This window comes from Lipophrys pholis, assembly GCF_963383615.2.
Source record: "Lipophrys pholis genome assembly, chromosome: 7".
In the NCBI taxonomy this organism is placed as follows: Eukaryota; Metazoa; Chordata; class Actinopteri; order Blenniiformes; family Blenniidae; genus Lipophrys; species Lipophrys pholis.
The window spans coordinates 2,293,558-2,315,291 of record NC_137638.1 but is presented as its reverse complement, the minus strand read 5'-3'; the positions used below and the strand labels follow the sequence as shown (position 1 = coordinate 2,315,291).

At 43.9% G+C, this 21,734-nt stretch overlaps 1 protein-coding gene across 1 annotated transcript in view; it reads left to right on the top strand.

Moving 5' to 3' along the window:
• Window positions 1–5,200: 5,200 nt before the first annotated feature.
• zmat4a (zinc finger, matrin-type 4a) overlaps window positions 5,201–21,734 on the top strand; it is a 155,039-nt gene continuing 138,505 nt past the window's right edge. The window contains exon 1 of the mRNA XM_080468117.1: window positions 5,201–5,366. Coding sequence (XP_080324243.1) covers window positions 5,280–5,366 — 87 coding nt within the window. The 5' untranslated portion in view covers window positions 5,201–5,279. The remainder of the gene's footprint in view (window positions 5,367–21,734) is intronic.

The following is a 21,734-nucleotide window of genomic DNA, read 5'->3' as shown; positions in this document are numbered from 1 at the left end:
AACAAATGTGGCGTTGGCGAAGGACTGCGCTCTACCGAGTGTAGCTCTAGTTTTTAAGACGTTGCCGTGTAAACATGCAACTTTTCTGAAACGAAAACACAAAAACAATTCGCGTTCACTTGAAATGTTGAAACGGAGTCTCAGAAGAGAAGCGGTATAAGTGATGTTACTATCATCTTGGCAAATCAGACTCGGTCAGAGTTTCGATTTTCCGTTATGAGAAACGTCTATTCTGCATTTCGCTGATAATGCAGTTAATCAGTGTCAACACACCGAATTGGAAGAAGCTACTGCAGGGCTGGATTCCAACCCTCTTGGAACATATGTCAAAGACGGCTAAATAGATTTATTTTTTCCGCTTTAGACAAAAGTTTGGACGTCCCTCTAATAGCCGACCAGGACGCTGGGTGAACCCGGCCTCGGCTCCGAGCTCCTCCAGCACACAGCTTTGTGAATTTGCTGCTTGATTCGTAGAAAAACACAAAGTTTTCCTCTGAACACAATTTAGCCAGCAATTCCGCTGTCATTACGGCGTACCTGCAAAACCAATTAAACTGTATAGCAAGTTAATTACGGGGAGATAAGATTGCATTTAAGAGAGCACCTAATTATAGGAAGAAATCTGCATTAACCAGCCGTGATGAGATCGTTAAACACACGGTTTTTCTGTGACAAACATGAGATGTTGGATCTGTTTTGTGTGAAGCTAAAGTCAGAGCCGCTGTTTTTGACACCGTCTATTATTATCAGATCTACATATCTGCTTTTGGTTTTTCTTTTTTTTTTTTTTTTTTTTTATCACACTCTGACCTTTGATTTCAACGCCTAGCCTTTCTATATCATTGTGCTTGGAGTATGCGTTATGCTTAAAATTTAATAAGTAGTCATGGTGATACTCGACGTCAGCGGGTAGCTAAAGGTTAGCACTCATCCAAAGAACAACTTTTTTGAAAGTGAAGCCTCGATGTATGTATATAGACTGTATGTATATATGTACTGTATATACATCCTTGCTGACCTTTCAAAGTTGTGAGATTGTTCAAGTGGAACTGAATAAAATATCCTTCTACTGTTTTATTTTACACCAACAAGAATATTCCCTCGAACATTACTGTGCATTATCTTTCTCATTATATTTCTCATATAACGTCGGTTTGGGATCTTCTGCTGGACATGAACTTCTCGGGGGGGGGGGGGGGGGGGGGGGGGGGGTATTTCCTTTGTCCCCGGTGTCTATTCTATGTCTTCATCACAAAGAGAATGGGGAGCGCTGACGGGCCATTTTTGTTTTGTCCGTGTTTTGGGGGTTTTTTTTGGGACCAAAGGGAGACGAAAAAAATGATGACTCGACATCTTCTTGGTGTGTGAGATTCTGCAGTGATGTGTGAGAGCTCTGAGTGAAAGAAAAGGAGGAATTTGTCAGAGTTAGGTGTGTGTGTGTGTGTGTGCGTGTGTGTGTGTGTGTGTGTGTGTGTTTGTGTCTGTGTGTGTGTGTGTGTGTGTGTGTGTGTGAGAGGTAGAGAGCGAGAGCGAGAGCGAGAGCGAGAGCGAGAGCGAGAGAGAGAGCGAGAGAGAGAGAGAGAGGATCCTGTTGGCTTCCTGCATCACTGGAACTCATATTTCACCTGTCAGGATCTGTCATCTCCACTGCTGTCATGGCGTTCCCCTGAGCCCCCTATCTCCTCTGTCTGGCCTCTTCACACAACCGTGTGTGTGTGTGTGTGTGTGTGTGTGTGTGTGTGTGTGTGTGTGTGTGTGTGTGTGTGTGTGTGTATACTGAGGTAATATTAATCTGCCAGGTTAAGATCCGCTGCCTTGTAGCTTCTTATCAAAAAGCAGAGTGGATCAGGACTCCCCGATGATCAGGGCTCCCCAATGATCAGGTCTCCCCGATGATCAGGGCTCCCCGATGATCCGGTCTCCATGATCACATTTTACATTCCGTCAAACCGATCCACTGCTCAAACGCATGTCCTCACAACTTTATGGATCTGCACTGAATTGATCGCAAGGGGTCCCACGTCCAGCCACGTGTTTAAGAATTACTAGGCATGCACCGATACTACTTGCCGATACCGAATACCGATACAAGTACTGTACTTATTAAACACCTTAAAGTCTAAGACACGCAAAGGATGTGTGAAGGCTCGGCGTTGACACAAACAACCTCTGCACGGCTTCGGTGAGTTGAGATGAGATACGACAGGACAGGACAGGACAGGACAGGACAGGACAGGACAGGACAGGACAGGACAGGACAGGACAGGACAGGACAGGACAGGACAGGACAGGACAGGACAGGACAGGACGAGACAAGACGAGATTACATTAAATGAGATAGAAGTAGAGCTACACTCGGTAGAGTGCGGTTTGCGGAACCCAGTTACCATCACTAGCATGTTAGCCGTTAGCTCATATCGATGCTAACTAGCCTGTCAGGTAGCTACATCACTGTGAAACACTGAGCAGGGAGCGTCTCCATGGCAACAGACGCTGATCTCCTTTGATCTCCTCCACGAAGTGCCTCTCTCATCCGTTTTGTATGGGACATTTTTTCACAGTTTTTGGGGATTTATTTGGAAATAGTTTGCCGTTAACGTCCCAAAATCTAATTGATTGGTCCTTAGACGATGACAAATCATCCCTGAAGATTTGTTGTAATCTCGACTGAGTAGTCTTTGCGAAAAGTTGGTCAAATCCAAACATACAAACCCAAAAATAAATAAATACACGGAGACAAAAAAAAACCAGAAACCTTCTCGGCCAACCTTTGTTGGTCACCCAACTTTCGTCGGGGACGGTGATGAGATGACATAAAACAACTTTGATTTTGGGGGGATACACAGTATATTGCATGTAGCATCGAACCCAATACTGGTATCGGTATTGATGCATCCCTGCAGTAGAGTGACAAAGAAAGTGGCCTTTCCTTCAGGGCCTGGTCCTCATGGTGTTTCATATGATGGGTAACCAGGTGGACAGTGCTCTCTGTGTGGCAATTCAAACCGGTGGTAGAAAAAAAAAAGAGAGAGAGAGTTAAAAATCCTGAGCCAACACGGCGTGCCAGCCACAGCAGACAGGCTTACAGCAGGGCTCCCCCTCAACAAACTAGGCCAGGCTGCGAGAGCTTAATTGCAGCTGCCTGCTGCGTTTGGAATAATATAACCTCCTTCACTTGCTTGAACTTCTGGTCAGAATCCACCGTCTGTGGTGAAGCCCTTCCCCACGCTGCTTCTGCCCCGGTGTTCTGCCACCAGAGGCAGGGATTTCACCCAGAAATCCTCAACCTTTGGGAAACGGCCTGCTTGTCACCGCTTGCACATCGTAAGAGATGCGAGGTCCCGGTGCCTCTCGCGCTCTGGTTCCAGTGAGTCTCTGTAGTGTGGAAGTTTGTATTAAAGCAGATAATGAAGTACCGTGAATGTATTGACGCAAATGTGTGACTGACGGGATTTAAGCCGATGAAAGAGGTGGGGATCCGATTTTGGAAACGATGTGAAAGGGGGGGGGAATCATTATTCAGTGCCAGTGCTACAACCACTCCTCCATAATGCATATCATGAATATATTCCACCAGAGAGTACCGAGTAATGAGATGCAAAGGAATCTACAAATGAACAAAAATAGATCATCTGGCCCTGACACATTTTCTCTTCTCCCGGCTCCGTTCCGTCGCCAACATGCAGCCGCGATCAAAGAACCGCTTCGTCGCAGGGGGAGGGGGGGGGGGGGGGGTGCCCGGCTTCTCTACCCAACCGGAAGGTCACAGGTTTGATTCCCACCACAGCTGGCACACCTGACACCAGATCAGGTGTCGCTGCTTACCCGCCGCCAACCTGCTCGCTGAACGCACCGACTGGATGAACAAGAGAATGTGGCGCACCGACGCCCCGCGGGGATCTGACATGTTTCCTGTTGCAGACATGGCTTGGCGTGACCATCCAACCATCTGGACGATGGGCACTGGTGCTCAAGGGCAGATGAAAGACTTTTGCCCCCCCGCTCCATTTCCACGAAACAGAATTCCGCTCTGACCTGGTATTTTGACCTAGTTGAAATAATCAGCAGCAGAGAAATTCCTCAAATGGCACTGTCGACCTTAGCTGCACATAAATGTCGCTCCGCAGCTTCCCGTCGCCTTTAAGCCTCGACCGACATTCCGAGTCAGACCTTGAGGGAGGAGGTTGCTGGGGACGTTTCTAGGAGCTCATCTTATCGTTATTGATTTCATTCTTTCTTTGCCTCGCATTGTTTGTCCAAACCCCGGCCCGGACACGACGGGAGAGTCATGGAAGGACAACGTGCTTCGGAGTTCCTTTCAGTCTGAGCTTTACTGCGACCGCGAAAACTTTGGAAAGTCTTTGGCGATCAGGAGGCTTTAAACCTTTGTGAAGATTCCGTTTGATAATGTCTCCCTTCCACAGAACAACTTTTTCAAAAGTGAAAACCTCTGAGGAACTCTGAGGAACTTTTCTTGCGTTTCGGGCGTACGTTTATACGACAACGGAGCTTGGAGTTCAATGAAAAGGCAACGTTTTGAAAACGCTCTGACTCCCATCTCCATGGAAACGTAGGAGAAACCGCTGCTCCTGGTTCGGTGGAACACGGCTGTAGCAACTAGCTGTTCTGCACATGCTCAGTAGATGGAAAATAATGGCCACGTTTGCCTCCGTCTCTGACTCCCAGCCAAATATTCTCCTGGGACTTTTATAGTTGACTCGTCACCGTTTACGCCGTTCAAAGTGAAACTTCTCTGAAAGGAGAATGCAAAAACAATGTGTGTTTTATTAAAAACATTGTCATGTAAACTGGGAATTTTGTCTCAACTACCCGTAAATCTTTAGCGCCTCCTTGTGGATGTCGGAGCTTCCCGGTTCGGAAGCGCTGCCGACCAGGAAAATATGAAAATCAGCTTTTCATGTGCAGCCAATGTCTCTCTCACAATCCTACTTTAATAACAACAATTAAACAAACAAACAAATAAATAATAATCCTACAGTAATATTTATTTTAATCCTGCTGCTGCCTCCAGACCTTTTCCGTCACCTGTAAGTACGGAGCATGTGTGAATGATTATTTGCTGATGGTGGTGGAGGAGGTGTCGGCGCCGCCTTGACGCGGCAGCTGCGCGCGGCGCGCCGCGGCCAATGGGAGCGCAGCGGGGCGGAGAGCCGCGCGGCGCCGCGCCGCGGCGGACTGTACTCCAGCGAAGAGCCGCTGCCAGCCAGCAGAGACGCGTCTCCCGCTCAGTCTGTCGCTCCTCGGCATCCCTCTGGTTAATGGATTACACCGTGTCTCTGCAAGTGCAACATCAGCTGGCGGTGTTCCCGACGCACTTCTGCCAGGGCTACAGCGTGGAGTTACAGGTACACCCGCGTCTTTTTACGCTTTTTCATTTTTTTTTTATTCTCTTTTTCTGTCTCCTCGTGTCCACTTCGTGATGCATGCGGAGGAGTGAGTGAGAGTGACTTTGTGGAGATGCTCCACTGCAGGGGAAAGGCATGTTGCATGCTGATTGCTGTGCACAGAGTGGCTGTTGTTGCGCGCGGAGGCGCAGCGGCCGTTTGCCGTTTCAAAGTAGTGGCGGAGCTCACGTCTCACGGGCAGGTTGTGCACGACGAAGAGGTATGGGGACACCCCCGGGGATCCATGCTGGACCCCCCCTCCCCCCCCCCATCCAGCTCGCTATCACCCAGTGCGTCAATCTGACTCTTCCAGTCAGAGATTTCACTTTGAATGAAAAAAAACAACAGGATTCACGCTCAATGAAGCAGTCTCACTACAACGAGCCTCAGAGTTAAAAAAAAAAAAAAAGAAAAAAAAAAGAAGAAGAATTCTGCAGCCTGTGGCTTCCCCTCCTGCTACAACCTGGAGTCTAATTAATATTAAACAAAGTCGCATAGTCAGCATCTGCGCTGCTCCAACACCTGCCTCTCCAACTTCTGCTCTGCATGCCGGAGAAACCCGCTCGTCCATTGTGTGAAGGTGACATTTAAGGCGGATTAGTGAGGCAGAGCTGAACATCTCTCTCAGCTCCGGGGGGGGGGGGGGGGGGGGATTGCGATGCAGGTCCTTCAGATCCAAACAATCAGGTCCTTTCAGATCGTATTGGCCCTATAGAATCGTGTCCCATCAGAGCCATAGAATCAGGTCCAGTCAGGTCCCATCAGATCCATGGACTTAAATGGGTCAGAGACTCCGGCTGAGCGCCACATGAAGTTTTCCCCCTGTTTGTCTGCATCACTGCAGGAGCAGAATCAATCTGCAGAACATCAGAAGAGACACAACAGCTTGCAGAGAAGTTGATTCTCTCTAAAAATACTCCAGTAAACTTTGAAGGGATGTGATTACTGTGTGCCTCGTCGGCATTATGGAGGAGGCAGATTCATCCACGGATGGATGGATGGATGGATGGATGGAGGAAGATGAAAGTGTCCTTCAACAGAAATTTGAAAATGACTCTTATTTATGCATGAACGCTAAAAGATTTAATCCAAAAACATGATTGAGTGCAGTAAGACCGTTGTGTTGTGAGAAGATGAGCTCGTCCTCACACATTTCAACAACATCAACAAACAACACAGTTGATTTAATAAACTGTGTCGAAGTTCATTGTTATGATGGAATATTTCTCTCCGGTGTCACGTCACACCCGGACGATTAGCAGAACCACGACGTACAAACTGCCGCTTCGCTCACCGGAAGGAAATCCACTCAGATTTTCACACTCAGATTTTCTTTGTGATGATATTTGCCTTTCGGGACGCCGGCGATCTTTTCCCTCTCACACAGCGGAGCAAACAAAACCGAATATATGGAGCAGGAGCTGCAGTCTTTGCTTTGATGTCTCTCAGGTGGCTTCTTTTTTTTTTTTGATTTTATTATTAGAGCAGCATTAAAATTCTCAACGTTTCGTTCGGTCTCTTTTCAGCTCTGATGTGTTTGTTTTGACTGCACCCGGCGAGGGGAGACTACTCACAAAGTCAGGGATTATTTCCATTGTCGGTTAATCTGCTGGTCGTTTTGTTGATTAATTTGATGATTGCTGGTTTGTTTGTGGCCAAAACAAAAAAAAAAGATGTCTAATAACCCCAAAAGGTGAATTTAAAAGTCTGCAGGTGTCTTGTTTGGAATAAACAACAAATATGATAAATTTTCTTTCATAAAACTAGAAATATTGACAGAAAATGCTCTTTAATTAGCAGTACTCTGTAAAATAGGTTGAGGTCACTCATTTGCATGAATGTAATTTAACATAGAAATGAATTTCTGTTATAACTCCACTGAATTGAGCTTCAAGCTTTAGTGAGTTTCATCAATTCATTCTTAGTTTGTTTTTTTTAACTGATGAATGATTCTAACCCTCATTTTTCAATTGAATCTCTAAATGATGCAACTGAATGATCAATTTCCATTTGTGGTTGTATTCTGATATTTTGGGCATTTTTTCTGATTATTGATCCAGAAAACAGTACAAATATTATAATAGCTGAGTATTTGAATACGTTACCCGTGTTCCTGTACTTTGTAACAATGAATACACAAGTTCCTGTACTTGAATGTAATCATTGCTGATTATTAAATAGTTTGACTTGATAAACTTAAAGGAGTCATATCCTCCAGCTGTTCACCTCCTCCTCCTCCTCCTCCTCCTGTTCTCCTCCTCCTCCTGGTCTGGTCGGTCCAGAAACCTTCAGTATTCTAAGATTCTAGCTCCTCCTTGATTTTCCTCATTTGAATATTGGATCATAGGAGCTACATTCAGAATCTGCTGTGTCTGTGTGAGCTGGACTGGCTCCGCCCACACATGCCCATCTTGGGAAGAGGAGGAAGTACTTCCTCTCGTGGTGCCATGTGCCAGAGCAGAGCTGCCTGATTGTGGGAGGAGTCAAAGGGAGGAGCCTACCTTGATTGGGATTGGCTAAACCCCCGATGACACTATATAGGGTTTGATTTCTGATTGGCTGGTTGGAGCAACACACTTTTTAAAACCTGAAACAAGCCAGGGACAGAGAGGACAGACTGTCTTCACTTCTGGGACGTCAGTCCAGGTATGGAGACGATTAGTACTGCTGGAAAACCTTTAGGAAGTTAATTTAGTATAATATGAGCCCTCCCGGATTGTTGTAGTCAAATGGTTTGAGTTGAACTAACTCATCAGGTGTGACTGTGTCTCTGTGTGTTCGCCCTTGCGATGGACTTGCAACTCATTTGCTGGAGGTTTACTTCAAACAAAGTTCTTTTTATGTTAATGCAAGATGTGTTTTCAGTTTGTGTACATTTCATGAACGTTTCACCGACACCACCGAGTGGCATCATTCTCAAACATGAACATGTGATTGAGTCTTTAGCGGAGGACAAAATCCGACGTACAACACAGGAGACATCGTGGTAACGTCAACGAGTAAACGTCCAGCGGAGGAAACGACTCTCCTCACAATAACATCAACACGTCTGCTGGAGGCTGAGGCGTGTGGAAAGTGTGTATTGCACATTAATTTACTGGCATAAACTCCTGGCAGGCATGTCCAATATTCCATATTCTTGATGGTAAATGCCTTTAATGGATAGTGTGATAATCCTCACTGGTAGATCGGCTTCCAAAGTGTTTGAAATATCATGTTTGTGTCTGTTCTTACATGAAAGCTTCAGTAGATGAGGCCCGTCGTCCGCTGGGATCATCAGCTCCAGACTGCAATCATGTATTTATGTAGAAATGAAGCTTTTCTGATCGTGAAGCCAACTTCACTCGATGATTTCTGCCCTTTGCAAGACTCTGCGCACGATAAAACAAGAGGTCTCAGGTAATGAAGCGCCGTCGTCGACACGTTCTTTAATACTGCGCTCATGTTTTCAAGCTGTCTCGTCGTCCTTTCTCTTCCTGAAAATGCTTAAATGAGAGAAAAAAAAAAAACCTCAACATTTCCACTCCCTGCCTACTGCCCTTTCTTTGCGATGCCTATAAATACCCCGGGTTTGAAGCTCTGCGCTTCCATGTCATCAATAATCGTTTGCTTTGGTAAAAGTTAAAATTGCCCAGCGTCTTTGTTGCCTTCCGTCGCCTTCTCGCCGCGGTTGTTCCTCCTGTTATTCCTCTCGCAGAGGGTCAACCAAGACGGGTCTGGGGATTTTTTATAAATAGCACACAAAGCAACGAACGATTAGCTGAGCACATTCATTTTCACAAACAACGTGGCAGAGTCGGTCGTATCACAGAAAAAAAATACACTATCAAAGGTGATTAATCTTGTTTTTCCCCACAGTTTGGAAAAAAAAAACCTTAAAAAGGGTCCAGAGAGTCCTTGGAGGTGTTAAACTTCTTATAAAAACTTCTTAAAAGTCGTCTCTTAAAGAGACAGGGAATGGACAGATACTCAAGTCAGGCAATCAAATCACCCAAATGAGGAAAATTGATCAGAACCAACATTTCTTTATCGGGTTTTCATCAATGCCCCTTTGAAATAACTAACAACAAATAAGTTTACAGAGACCAGAGACTCTCAACTTCCCTGTAATGACAGCCCCGACCACTGATGGCGTCATGTTCCCATTTTGTTCTGTGCGTCTTTTAATTGTGCTTGATTACTATTTGGAAAGTTGGAAATTCCCCACTTTCTAAAAGAAAAGTATTGCAGAGCTCAGTTAAGGTGATCCAGCTTCATAAGCCAGCATACAAAGTATGACATAGAACAAACGAGTATTTGCGTTTGTGTAGAAGGGACATGTTGGTCGTATTAATCTCGCCCGAGTTTAGAGTCACTTGTGTGTTAGTGTGTGTTCTTCCTCCCTGTCTTCCTCCCTGTCTTCCTCCAGTCTGTTTATGTACTGAGGTTCTGTCTGCCGCCTTAAAAATCAGCGTCATTTCTTTGCGGGAAGGTTTTTTCTCTATGCAGCTCAAATCAGTACCAGAGCAGCGTCAGTCTACATTGTACTAGAATGAAATCAGGCAGTGACCTGCTCGGACCAGCGTCACAGCAAATTAATGGATATCAGCTTCATTATACTGGAATGAAACCATATAGATGGGTATGGACCAGAATTGGACCAGTGTAGACGAGCATTGACCGACACTGATGCTGGTCAATGATGGTCAGCATTGACCATTACAAACCATAATAATCCATAATCAGACCAGTAGAGACCATCATCGACCAACATTAGACCATTATAGATTATCATAGTCCAGCATCAGACAAGAATCGGACTAGTATAGACCATCTTAGACCACTATAGTCCAATATCAGACCATTATAGTCCAGGATCAGACCTGTATAGACCCTCATTGACCAGCATCAGACTATGATAGACTGTTATAGACCATTGTAGTCCAGCATCAGATCACTATAGACCATTATAGACTAGAATCAGACAGGTATTGCTTCTTCTTCATTCAGTCCTCACTTTGATAAAACGGCTTTATGGACGGAGGAAAACCCATTTCAAACAGTGACAGGATCGTTCAACACGCACTGAAACAGTTCTGCCGTGTGCAGGAACGCTACGGCTGTTCCTCAGCGGTGAAGAGAACTGGAGTGTAATTCTGGATTAAACTCATGACCTGATTGGCTGATGCTACACCGACAGAGAGTTAATTCCTCCGTCGATATATGGATCTGCTCACTTCACCTTACAGTGAAGCGCTTTGCCAGTCAGCTGCACTGAGCGAGCTGTCCTCAATCCACCGCATCGCGCAACAGGTCCCGTCCTCTTTTGGGGCCGTGGCGTTTCTTTGACGGCGGATTATTCGAGTTTTGAAATCCGTCTTGATGGCGTGCCCGCACTGGAAGCAGTTGATCTCATTAGGCCTGGCCAGTGTCAAGATTTTATTGTTGCGCGGACTCAACATTTGCCCTAAATGTCTGCTCTGGCCCGACACCAAGCTGATTATATTACTGAAGTGCAGGCAGCCTGCCCAGTGTGCGTGCTCATGTTTTCACTCAGCAGATCTGTGGATGGCGCCGAGGTCACGCTGCATGGGGACGGGCCACTTAGCAGCAAACACAAAGTAAGCGCTCATTGTTTTGACCTCAAGGCACGGCATTACAATTTGGCTCGCCTCTCGCGTCCCGAATAGCCAGAGCGGCGGAGCGACGGCGACAGGACGGGAGGCGGGTCGAGCGCACAGTTCCGGGACGGGGAGGACGGTCTCTCTGCTGCGCGAGCGAGCGTGCCGCCGCTCGCATCCAGTCTGGCTAATTTACTCTCCCGGGAGCCATGTTGGAGTCTCCGACTGAGCCCCCGGAGCACCAGCTGGACAAAATGCTGCTGATGACTGAGGGAACTGTGGACGTCGCAGGTCACAGAGGGAACGGGAAGCACAGACAGATGCTCAGTTTTCTTTTTTCTTAATACTAAATCACCAACAAGCAGGTCGTCTCCTTTGTCGTCTTCATCATTTCGCGTTCCTGGACGCACTGATGCCGAGATCTAAACTGACATTATGTGACATTTAGCGAGCTAAAAGTCAGCTGGAACTAAGAGCCGACTTATTCCCTCGGCTCCCCTGAGGCGGCGCCGGCCTGTAACTGACCCAAACCGTGGAGTCACGTGTTCCCGGGAGATATAAAACATGAAGGGGGAAGAACACGTGACGTATTACAGCCAAAAAAAACCCAAAACATACAGTTTTTATGCTGTGACAAGTTTATATTTACAATGTAAAGAAAGGCAAGGCAACTTTATTTATAGAGCACCATTCAAACACAAGGCAATTCACATTGCTTTACAAAATAATGTAATAAAAGAAAAAAATACATAAAAACTTTAAATGATAAAAATATTTAAGAAATACATTGAAGTTTTAAAATAAATATATTAATAAAATAAATACATTAAGGATTTTAAAGAAATAAAATAAACCTATTAATAAAATAAATACATTAAAGCTTTTAGAAAAACATATATTAAAAGAAGTGCATTAAAGCTTTAAAAAAACATATTAATCTAAGAAATGCATTAAAGCTTTAAAAAAATAAGATATATTAAACAAAATGCTTTAAAGCTTTAAAAATAAAAGATAAAAGAAACACATCAAAGCTTTAAAAATATAAAAGAAATACATTAAAGCAAGCAAAGAAGAATCAATCCTAATCTCTAGATTAAGTATTTTACTGAGTGTTTCCCACAACCACTGACCATTTGATCCACTGGAACCACGTAGATCCTGAGGATCAACTTTTCTCTGCGCTTTTCCCAAAAGGTATTTAGCTCCCAAATCACCTACAAATAATACGTACGTAGCTAAACCGTACAAAAATAAACTACAAATATCCAGTATAAGTGGCTCTTTTTACGTTATAATAGTGGCGACCTTTATTTTGTGGCCGATTTATCAGTGTTAGTGAAAACTGCAGGGTTTCGTGGTATTTTGATAAATCACAGTTTAAGGGTGAAAAAGTTAATTTTCTTTAGCCTCATAATTTTGTTATTTGCTGCAATTAAAACATTAACTGAAGTAAGTGCTCGTTCACACGACAGCATTTCAAATGAAAAGCGCTCCAATTTTTTCAGTTTTGTTCCAGAAAAGTTTTGGGTTTAACACAGAAACGTTCCGAAAACCATTTTCATATTTACATGGTAACTATAGACTGAGAATATAGACTGGGAGTCATGACACTCTGGAGGTAAACCTTGTTCTTATCGTCTCTACTGAGCATGTGCAAGAAGAATTATTTACTACGGCCAAGGTGCACAGTCGTAGTGTTTCATAAAAGTTGCTTTCTTCTCCGTTTCCACGGAGACAGGGTGGTTTCAAAAAGTTGTGTTTTCATGGCCCCGAGTGTAAACAGTCACCCAAACACGACTCTGGTTTTTCACTTGAACTCCTCGCCGTGGAATCGGGGCCTCAGATTGGAAAATAATCAGGCGACGTTATGATGAATGTCACATAATTAAGTTTTTGTTTCCTATCAAGGAATCCTGTGTGACTTCCTCACTGATTGTGTCGAGACATTTTACGTCTAAGTGTTTATTTGAAGAACGGTTGTCTGTTGAGCGCCGCCTGTTTCCATTTCCAGTTCCATTGCCGGCGACGGCGTCGGTCGACGCATCAATTTGGAGCTCTTGTCTTGGCGTCGCGTCTTGCTAAACGGCGGACCGCCGCGAGCGCCGCGCCGGCTAACAAGACTTTCAATTAGGTGGAACACGGGACCTCTACTGAGACCGAGAATGAGGTCTGTTGCAATCAAGTGGCGGGTAATCAACATTCAGGGAGTGTCTGGAGCGGTGATTACCACCGACATCCTGCAGTGGGAAATCAGACGACAGGGATGATGAAGATGATGGGCGAGGGTTGAATCTCAAATTTATTTGTTTAAATTTGAGTCCACAGTTTGAGGTTGGGATTACGTATTGTTAGATTTACTACTCGGATCTTAAAGCTGCGATATTTTGACCTTTAACTCGCCATACTGAGGACATAAGGCTGCAGTAATACATCGCCACACATCTCTTTCATCACATTCGGCCTCTTTCCCTCCTTCCAGTTTGAGTCCATCTCATGGAAATTTTAGGTTTCCTGTCATTGGACATCCTCAGGACAAGACCAAGCCATCCGCTCATGATTCTTAATTTAAAGAGACATATTCATACCAGTGCTTCTAAACGCTAGCATTTTTTAATGCGATTAATCACAGGTTTGCTGTGGATTAATTTTGATTAATCAAGATTGAATATTAATTTTCAATCTATATTCTTTCATTTTGCAAACAGATTGAAGAAGAGAACAGAACATATCTCCACTTAACGCGTTAATTAACAAAACACTTTCATTTGAAGACGTCAGCTTTGTTCCTTGAACGGCAGTCTCATCGAATAATACCTATATATCCCAATATAGTTGAGAGTTCTATCTAATTCTTCCTCAATAGGAAGAAGTTATATATGTTTTTTTCCACATATGAAGGATTAGAACTGGCTGAAGATTTGGGTGACAGACTCAGATTTGGTTAATAATTATAACCCTCTTAAGACGAGAGGCATTAAAGATAAAGTAATATTAACGCGAAGGTTCTGCTTTAATGGGTATACAGGTGATAATGAGGCAGCCCACAAAGAGTCACTGGTTCTGTGCACTGCACTGAGTAATGAGAAATCAACCTTGATTAATAATTAAGGAGAATATCTGCCTTGCGTGAGGTTTATTTTTCTCACATGTGGCATCAGTCCAGGAGTTCTCATCACGATCTAACAGTTTCCCACTCAGCATAATGAGGAGTGTTTATCTCCCGGCGCTACGGTGTTGTGACAATTCTTGCCTACGTTGAGTTTTACTCCAATATCTTTCCCCAGACGGCTGAACTGGAAGTCCTCCAACAGCCGGTGACCGACAAGCCCACTTTTAGTCCTTATCATTACTCACTGTCGGCAACAGGTCAGCAAAGATTTAAACATTTAAAAAAAAAAAAAAGTACCATTCTGCCCATTGTGTCGGGCCATTGATTGATTCTTTCTGCTGCGGTGAGTGTTTTTGATTCGCCGAGCAAAAATAAGGTGTGTGTGTGTGTGTGTGTGTGTGTGTGTGTGTGTGTGTGTGTGTGTGTGTGTGTGTGTGTGTGTGTGTGTGTGTGTGTGTGTGTGTGTGTGTGTGTGTGTGTGTGTGTGTGTGTGTGTGTGTGTGTGTGTGTGTGTGTGTGTGTGTGTGTGTGTGTGTGTGTGTGTGTGTGTGTGTGAGAGACAGATTCATCATCTCAAGCCACACACTTTGCAGTTTTTGTTGGTTTGTAGGAATCTATTAGAGGTTTGTTTGTTTTCCTATCAGAATCGGCTTTTTTTAATTTACGAACAAACATCATCATATAGCATGAAGTCTTACTTGCATATGAGGAAGGTCCTTTCAGTGTCTCTCTCTCTCTCTCTCTCTCTCTCTCTCCTCTCTCTCTCTCTCTCTCTCTCTCTCTCTCTCTCTCTCTCTCTCTCTCTCTCTCTCTCTCTCTCTCTCTCTCTCTCTCTCTCTCTCTCTCTCTCTCTCTCTCTCTCTCTCTCTCTCTCTCTCTCTCTCTCTCTCTCTCTCTCTCTCTCTCTCTCTCTCTCTCTCTCTCTCTCTCTCTCTCACAGAACGTGAGACAACTTTTGTTGTGAACGACGCCTGAGATACTTTGAGTTAACAGAGTCATATTATCCAGATTTTCTCCTCCTCCTGGTCTAGTCGGTCCAGAAACCTTCAGTATTCTAAGTTTCTAGCTCCTCCTTGATTTTCCTCCATTTGAATATTGGATCATATGAGCTACATTCAGAATCTGCTGTGTCTGTGTGAGCTGGACTGGCTCCGCCCACACATGTCCATCTTGGGAAGAGGAGGAAGTGCTTCCTCTCGTGGTGCCATGTGCCAGAGCAGAGCTGCCTCATTTTGGGAGGAGTCAAAGGGAGGAGCCTACCTTGATTGGGATTGGCTAAACCCCCAATGACACTATATAGGGTTTGATTTCTGATTGGCTGGTTGGAGCAACACACTTTTTAAAAGCTGAAACAAGCCAGGGAGAGAGAGGACAGACTTCTGGAGCGTCAGTCCAGGTATGGAGACGATTAGTACTGCTGGAGAACCTTTAAGAAGTGAATTTTTTATAATACGACTCCTTTGAGGAACAGTCGGTTGTGAGAAGATTTTTGAAAAGTCGTTCTGATTTTAAACATGACAAAGGGAACACGTGCTGAGCAGGTTGGATTTGAAAATGTAATGATGGAACAGAATGTTGCGTCTTTAAACCCAAACCAGCAGAGACCAAAGAAAAGCAGCACTCAATTACAAAGTGATGCTTTCATCTCATTCTTTGACATTTAAAGCTTTAAATTGGGAATTCTGTCATTCTGGGCGTCTTTTACGTCTTCCCAAATATTGTCTCATCTTTAAACGACCTGTATAATGGTGCTTATTGTTACTCTTGACGTATGCATCAGTCTGTGACCTTAGGATGCGGAAGGTGGTGCGGAAGGTGGTGCGGACGATGTATGACTGGATGCATCTTTCAATAAAAGCAGAGTCGGAATGTGTCTGAAGCATTTCGACGAATGACCTTAAAGAGGGTTAAAGCTCTGCGGTGACGCCCGGGATGAATAATCTCTTTGACAACTTTAATGGCGTTAGCAGCTCCCCGGGGTAAATTACAGACCACTTAAACTGAGTTGTGACGAGGCAGCGTGCACTGTGCACCCACAATGGCACGGACTTGGTATTTAAAAAAAATTAGAGGGAGAGAAAAGAGCCAGATTGTCAGAATGTTGGACGACCACAAAGAGTGTCGTCCAACGTTGGTCACAAATGGAACCGGAGCTCTAATCAGAGGAAGTGGAAACATCCGTCAGAGAGTCGCCCATTGATTTCCTCTTTCCATTTCCCGCTGCGTAATTGTGCCGAGATAAAAAAAAACTGAGCTGATGACCTGCGATGGCGATCGGTGAGACGGCGTTGAGCCGCTCAAACACCGCCGGCGTGACTCGGATGGTCATCGGCCTCTTTGGGTCCGTGGGTGGAGCTTCATGTCCCTTCATACCAACCGTTATTAGAATAAACAGCTTGTTGGTTAATTTGCATGTCGATATTAAACTCTGATCAAAGCTCATGACGACACCTTAGATGTTTTTCTTCCCGTCCATCCAGATCCAACAAATCTACACTTTTCTTGGTAGTTCAATACTATCGACCCGGAAAAAGGTTCCTCGATGCAAATAGACTGCATGAGTCCCAGTCTATATTCTCCTGGACTCGGTACTTTTATTTTGACAGTCACTGTAAAAATTCCAACTTGGTCCATTAGAATGTCTGCGTCACCCGTTGTTAATGTTTAGATCTCATTGTTCTCGTGTGTGTGTGTGTGTGTGTGTGTGTGTGTGTGTGTGTGTGTGTGTGTGTGTGTGTGTGTGTGTGTGTGTGTGTGTGTGTGTGTGTGTGTGTGTGTGTGTGTGTGTGTGTGTGTGTGTGTGTGTGTGTGTGTGTGTGTGTGTGTGTGTGTGTGTGTGTGTGTGTGTGTGTGTGTGTGTGTGTGTGTGTGTGTGTGTGGATTCATTATAAAAACAAATAGCACCCACTAGTGGCCCAGCATGCTACTACATTTTTGTTTTTTTGCGTTTCTGCTGTTGCCGTGCAAACAAACATCATTTTCATGCAAAATTCCTCTGAGATAAAAAAAAAAAAAAAAAAAAAGAAACCTGCTGCGTTTTCACTTAAAACATTGGCGTGTAAACAATAAGGGTAAGGTAAACAATACCTGAAAATATCAAATAAGAATAAATAAATCCCTGAAATTCTAATGCTCGGAGGAAAACGCGTCTGAAACTAAATGTTTACGTATAAAAAACGTCCTATAACGTCGCTCAAGGCTGTGGCTGTTCTGTCAATTAAAGCTGCACTCTGGCAGCCTGCGCCTTGATTCAGTGTGACTCAGACGGTGACCTTCATTGAAAGCAGCAAGGTTAACTGTCAGTGATGATTCCTCTGCAGCTCAGTGGGTAAAGGACGGGAGTAAATGGATTGGCACACGCCGCCCTGAAGTAATGGCTGCAGCACACGGCTGCTCGTGTCTGTTGTTACTGAGTCACAGACTGGACTGGGACTGACCGTTAATCAAAGTGTGACAGCGACACATTGGAAGAGCTCCTCGCCCGAATGTTAAGGCGGAAGTTTCAATCGGAGTGCTGCGCAGAGCGAGCTGGGCGACGGACACGTGCAACAGAAAATCTAAGGAATGTGTCTTTACAAGATGGAGTCTGGGAAACCTGTTTATTTACGCTTAAATTATGTTTTAGTGTTTGGAGCAGAGATGACGTTTTACACATGAAGAATTTAATGAAATCTGTGCATTTAAATGTATTTATGTTTAGTATAGTACATTATTTATGAAAATTCAACCATCAATATACTTTTTTACTTATATATATTTATATAAGTGTTTATATATATATATTATATATTTTCCATATCATAAATACTAATGATAATAATAAATGAATAAAAAAAGTATTTATTATTATTGTTATTATTGTTATTACCACCATTATTATTGTTTTTGCATTGGTTTCATTTGTTTAATTATTTTAATTATGTGTTGGAGGATTGACACAAATTTTTCATTTTTTTTATTTTTTATTTATTTTCAAATTTTTTATAATATCCATACGTCCATCTAGCTGGATATACTAACTGTCTATTTTATTATCTTATTTAATTTTTTTAAATTATTTGTTGGAGGATTGATTAATTGAAGATATGTCTTAAAGATGTTTTTAAAGGTGCATCTGGAAACTTGATGGTTTGAATCCTTGAAATAGTAAAAGATTCCAGTGAGGAAAGGGAAAATAAAATCCACTCCCTTCATCACCACTGCTGTGGAAGTAAGACCCCCTAAAACCCCGAAGTATGACAGTACTTCTCTGTATACGTGTCAAATAAAGGAAATGTATTTCATGCCGTTCTTGGACAGCTCCTCACACTCCGGCTGCTTCCAGCCTGCTCAAACTTGTCTGGAGAATAGATCCCAGTCAGACGGCCAGAGTCCGGTTCTTTTGGTGGCTGTGGCGGGAACATGGCGTCCAAACTGAGCCCACGAGTGATCGACGTGGTGGAGGTCAGAAATACTGCAAGGCTCCGAGTACAGAAGCTCAGACAAGACTCAGAAGTAACATGATTCATTTTATGAGAAAGTTCTAATTAGACCAGGCTGATGAACGGCGATGATCTGCTTCCATGCAGCCTACATCCATAGTCTGCAAATAGAAAGCTGCATTATTTTCAGTATGAAAGAAAAGCACTAAAAATGAATGATCACCGAATAAAAATTCCTTATTGGATTGACAATCCGATTTGATTCATACCTGGAGGCCGCAGAGCACGGAAAAACAAAAATTTAGATAGAATTACTAGAAAACAGCTAAATCCACAATCTGCTCTACTTTTAAAAAGAAATATGAGGGAAAATAAACTAAATATAAAAACAATTCAAAAGCAGTTGGTTTTGGTCGAGGGCAGGAATTCAAAGATTTGTTTGTTGTTGTTTTTTTGTGCCTGTGCTCAACCTAAAAACAAAAACAGCGATTACCATTACATGAATCAGTTGGTGTTAAATAAGCGCAAGAGAAAGAACGCTGTTATTTTTTAGAGAAAAAGCTCAAAACACAGCGATTTGTATCGCTAATCACATCGTGGAGGCCGAGGTTCACCCAATGTCACGCCACTCTGCAAAACACACAAACGCTAAGCTCTGCTGTTCAACCCACAAACGCATGTTCCTCACAAATACGATGGCATTGGAGCAAAAAAAAAACTAAACTAGAGCTCCATCGGTAGAGCGCAGACTTTCGCCAACGCCACATTTGTGTGTGGCAGTTAGCATCGCTAGCATGATAGCTTTTAGCTCATATCGATGCTAACTAGCCTGTCAGGTCGCTACATCACTGTGTAAAACACTGAGCAGGGAGCGTCTCCATGGCAACAGACGCTGATCTCCTTTGATCTCCTCCATGAGGTGCCTCTCTCATCTGCTTTGTATGGGACAGTTTTTTTCCGCAATTTTTGGGATTTATTTGGAAACGGTTTGTCGTTAACGTCCCAAAATCTAATGGAGTGGTCCTCGGATGATGACAAATCATCCCTGAAGATTTTGTGCAATTCGGGCGAGTTAGGCCGGTTCTGCAGGAAGCGGGCTGTTTGTCGACGCCTCCAGCGAGACCAGCGTGTCGTCGGCGTAAACAACACCTTTCCTTTGTGGAGGTTCGTCGCCGAGGTGAAAATTACTGTCTCCCTGTCCTGCAGGATTTTTAAAGTGCTGCTATAAGTAGCTCAGAAAACTCACGCCGGCTTTCGAGAATCTGCCAGAGTTTGCCTGATGTGCAGACTTTTCTTTTCTTCCTTTCAGTATTTTTTTTCCTTGCAGGACCTCATTATGAGTTTTTACCCTGTTTGAGTGCTTCGGCAGTTCTTGGTGACAGGAGCTCAAAGCCACAGCTTCTCAGGACTTCTCTCCCTCTCACGTTGATTCTCCTCATGTGTGGCGCTGCAGTGATTAATTACCACTTTTACCGCTTGTAACGCCGCATATGGAATGAATGAGCCGACTTGTAATTTATGGGTTACGGCGGTCGCCCGTGTACGCTCATCATTCTCCATTAAACAGGTTTTGCACTTTGTTGGTGAAGGTCACACATTTCTTTGCTGGGTCTCCCACTGCAGTAGTCTGGTTCATTATTTTTTTAATGGATTATTTATTTATTTTTAATCTTAAATGGTTTTAATTAGCATGGGAGCGGCTGGAGGAAGACAAACTGAAGGCTAAATGAGAGAGTGCACTTTCAACCTTCTGGTGCTGAGGGTGAATTTTTGGAGGATTTTAATTTGGAGTTGGAATCAGTTTGTGGTAATTCATGGTCGGAATACCAATATATACCATTAAATTATTCTTTTTAATGAATTTATCACACACACGCGCACACACACGAAGCAGAGCGACAATCAGGACGGCGGCTGAGCTCACCGCCAGCGACCGGAGCTACTTTTTAGCTGTTTCATCCAACAGGCCGGGGAGCAGGTGGGACTCGTCACTCAGGCGTCTCCTCTCCACTCGCATGTCGGAGGACGGTGGGCGTCCGGCCTCTTGTTTCATCTCCTCAGATCGAAGCCGGAGCCAGAAGTGAGCGGACCGTGACAGAAAAATAGCACCTCTGAGACGATGGAAAACTAAATTTCACCGAAAACCAATATCGGGTGCCGCAGTATGGAAAAGCTCAGGAGGGGGAAAAAAAAAACCCAAAAACATTTCTGGTGGATTTTACATGAGAAACAGTCCAGAGCAGCGACAGAAAACAAAGAGTATGACGGAACAGAAGGATTACATCCTGGAGGTACAGGTGAAGTGGAAGACGAGCAGCGGGACTTAAAATCCAGCAAACAAATATTCACAGCTTAGATTAGAACAATGGTTCCCATAAGTTTTCCTGTTTCCCGCAATAAAAAAAACTAGAGCTACACTCGGTAGAGCGCAGATTTCACCGCAGCCATATTTGTTGGCGGAACCAAGATAGCATCACTAGCATGTTAGCAGATAGCTCATAGCGACGTTAACTAACGCGCCAGGTAGCTACATCACTGTGTGAAACACTGAGCAGGGAGCGTCTCCATGGCAACAGACGCTGATCTCCTTTGATCTCCTCCATGAGGTGCCTCTCCCATCCGCTTTGTGTGGGACATTTGTTTTCGTGTTTTTTGGGGGATTTGTTCGGAAGCGGTTAGCCGATAACGTCCCAAAATGTAATCGATTGGTCCTCGGATGATGACAAATCATCCCTCAAGATTTCATGCAATTCGGGTTAATAGTTTTTGTGAAAAGTTAGTAAATTATCTACATATTAATAATTAAATACAGACGAAAATATAACCTTCTCGCCCAGGTAACAAATGTCACCGATCAGGTTCACGACAGTTTGGGCATTTCCTCATTTGTCCAGTTTGAATCGGATCAACTGTCCTTGAAGATGTTTCCGAAATGTGGACGTTTGTGTTTTGGAAGGAGTGCGACTCTTCTTTGGGGTTTGAATAGACAAAAGGATCCTGACCTGAGGAGGTGACGCTGCTTTGGAGGTGTTTAGCCACTTTTCTTGAGTTTTAGACGCATTTGAGAGGCGTGATGGAAACCAAGTCATCAATCTGCCTGAATGTGAAAAAAGAAACCTTTTAGGTTTCGGCCCTGTTTACACAACGACTTTTCAGTTGAAGAGCATGGTTTTACCTTTTTGTTTCACGTTTTGAAAGC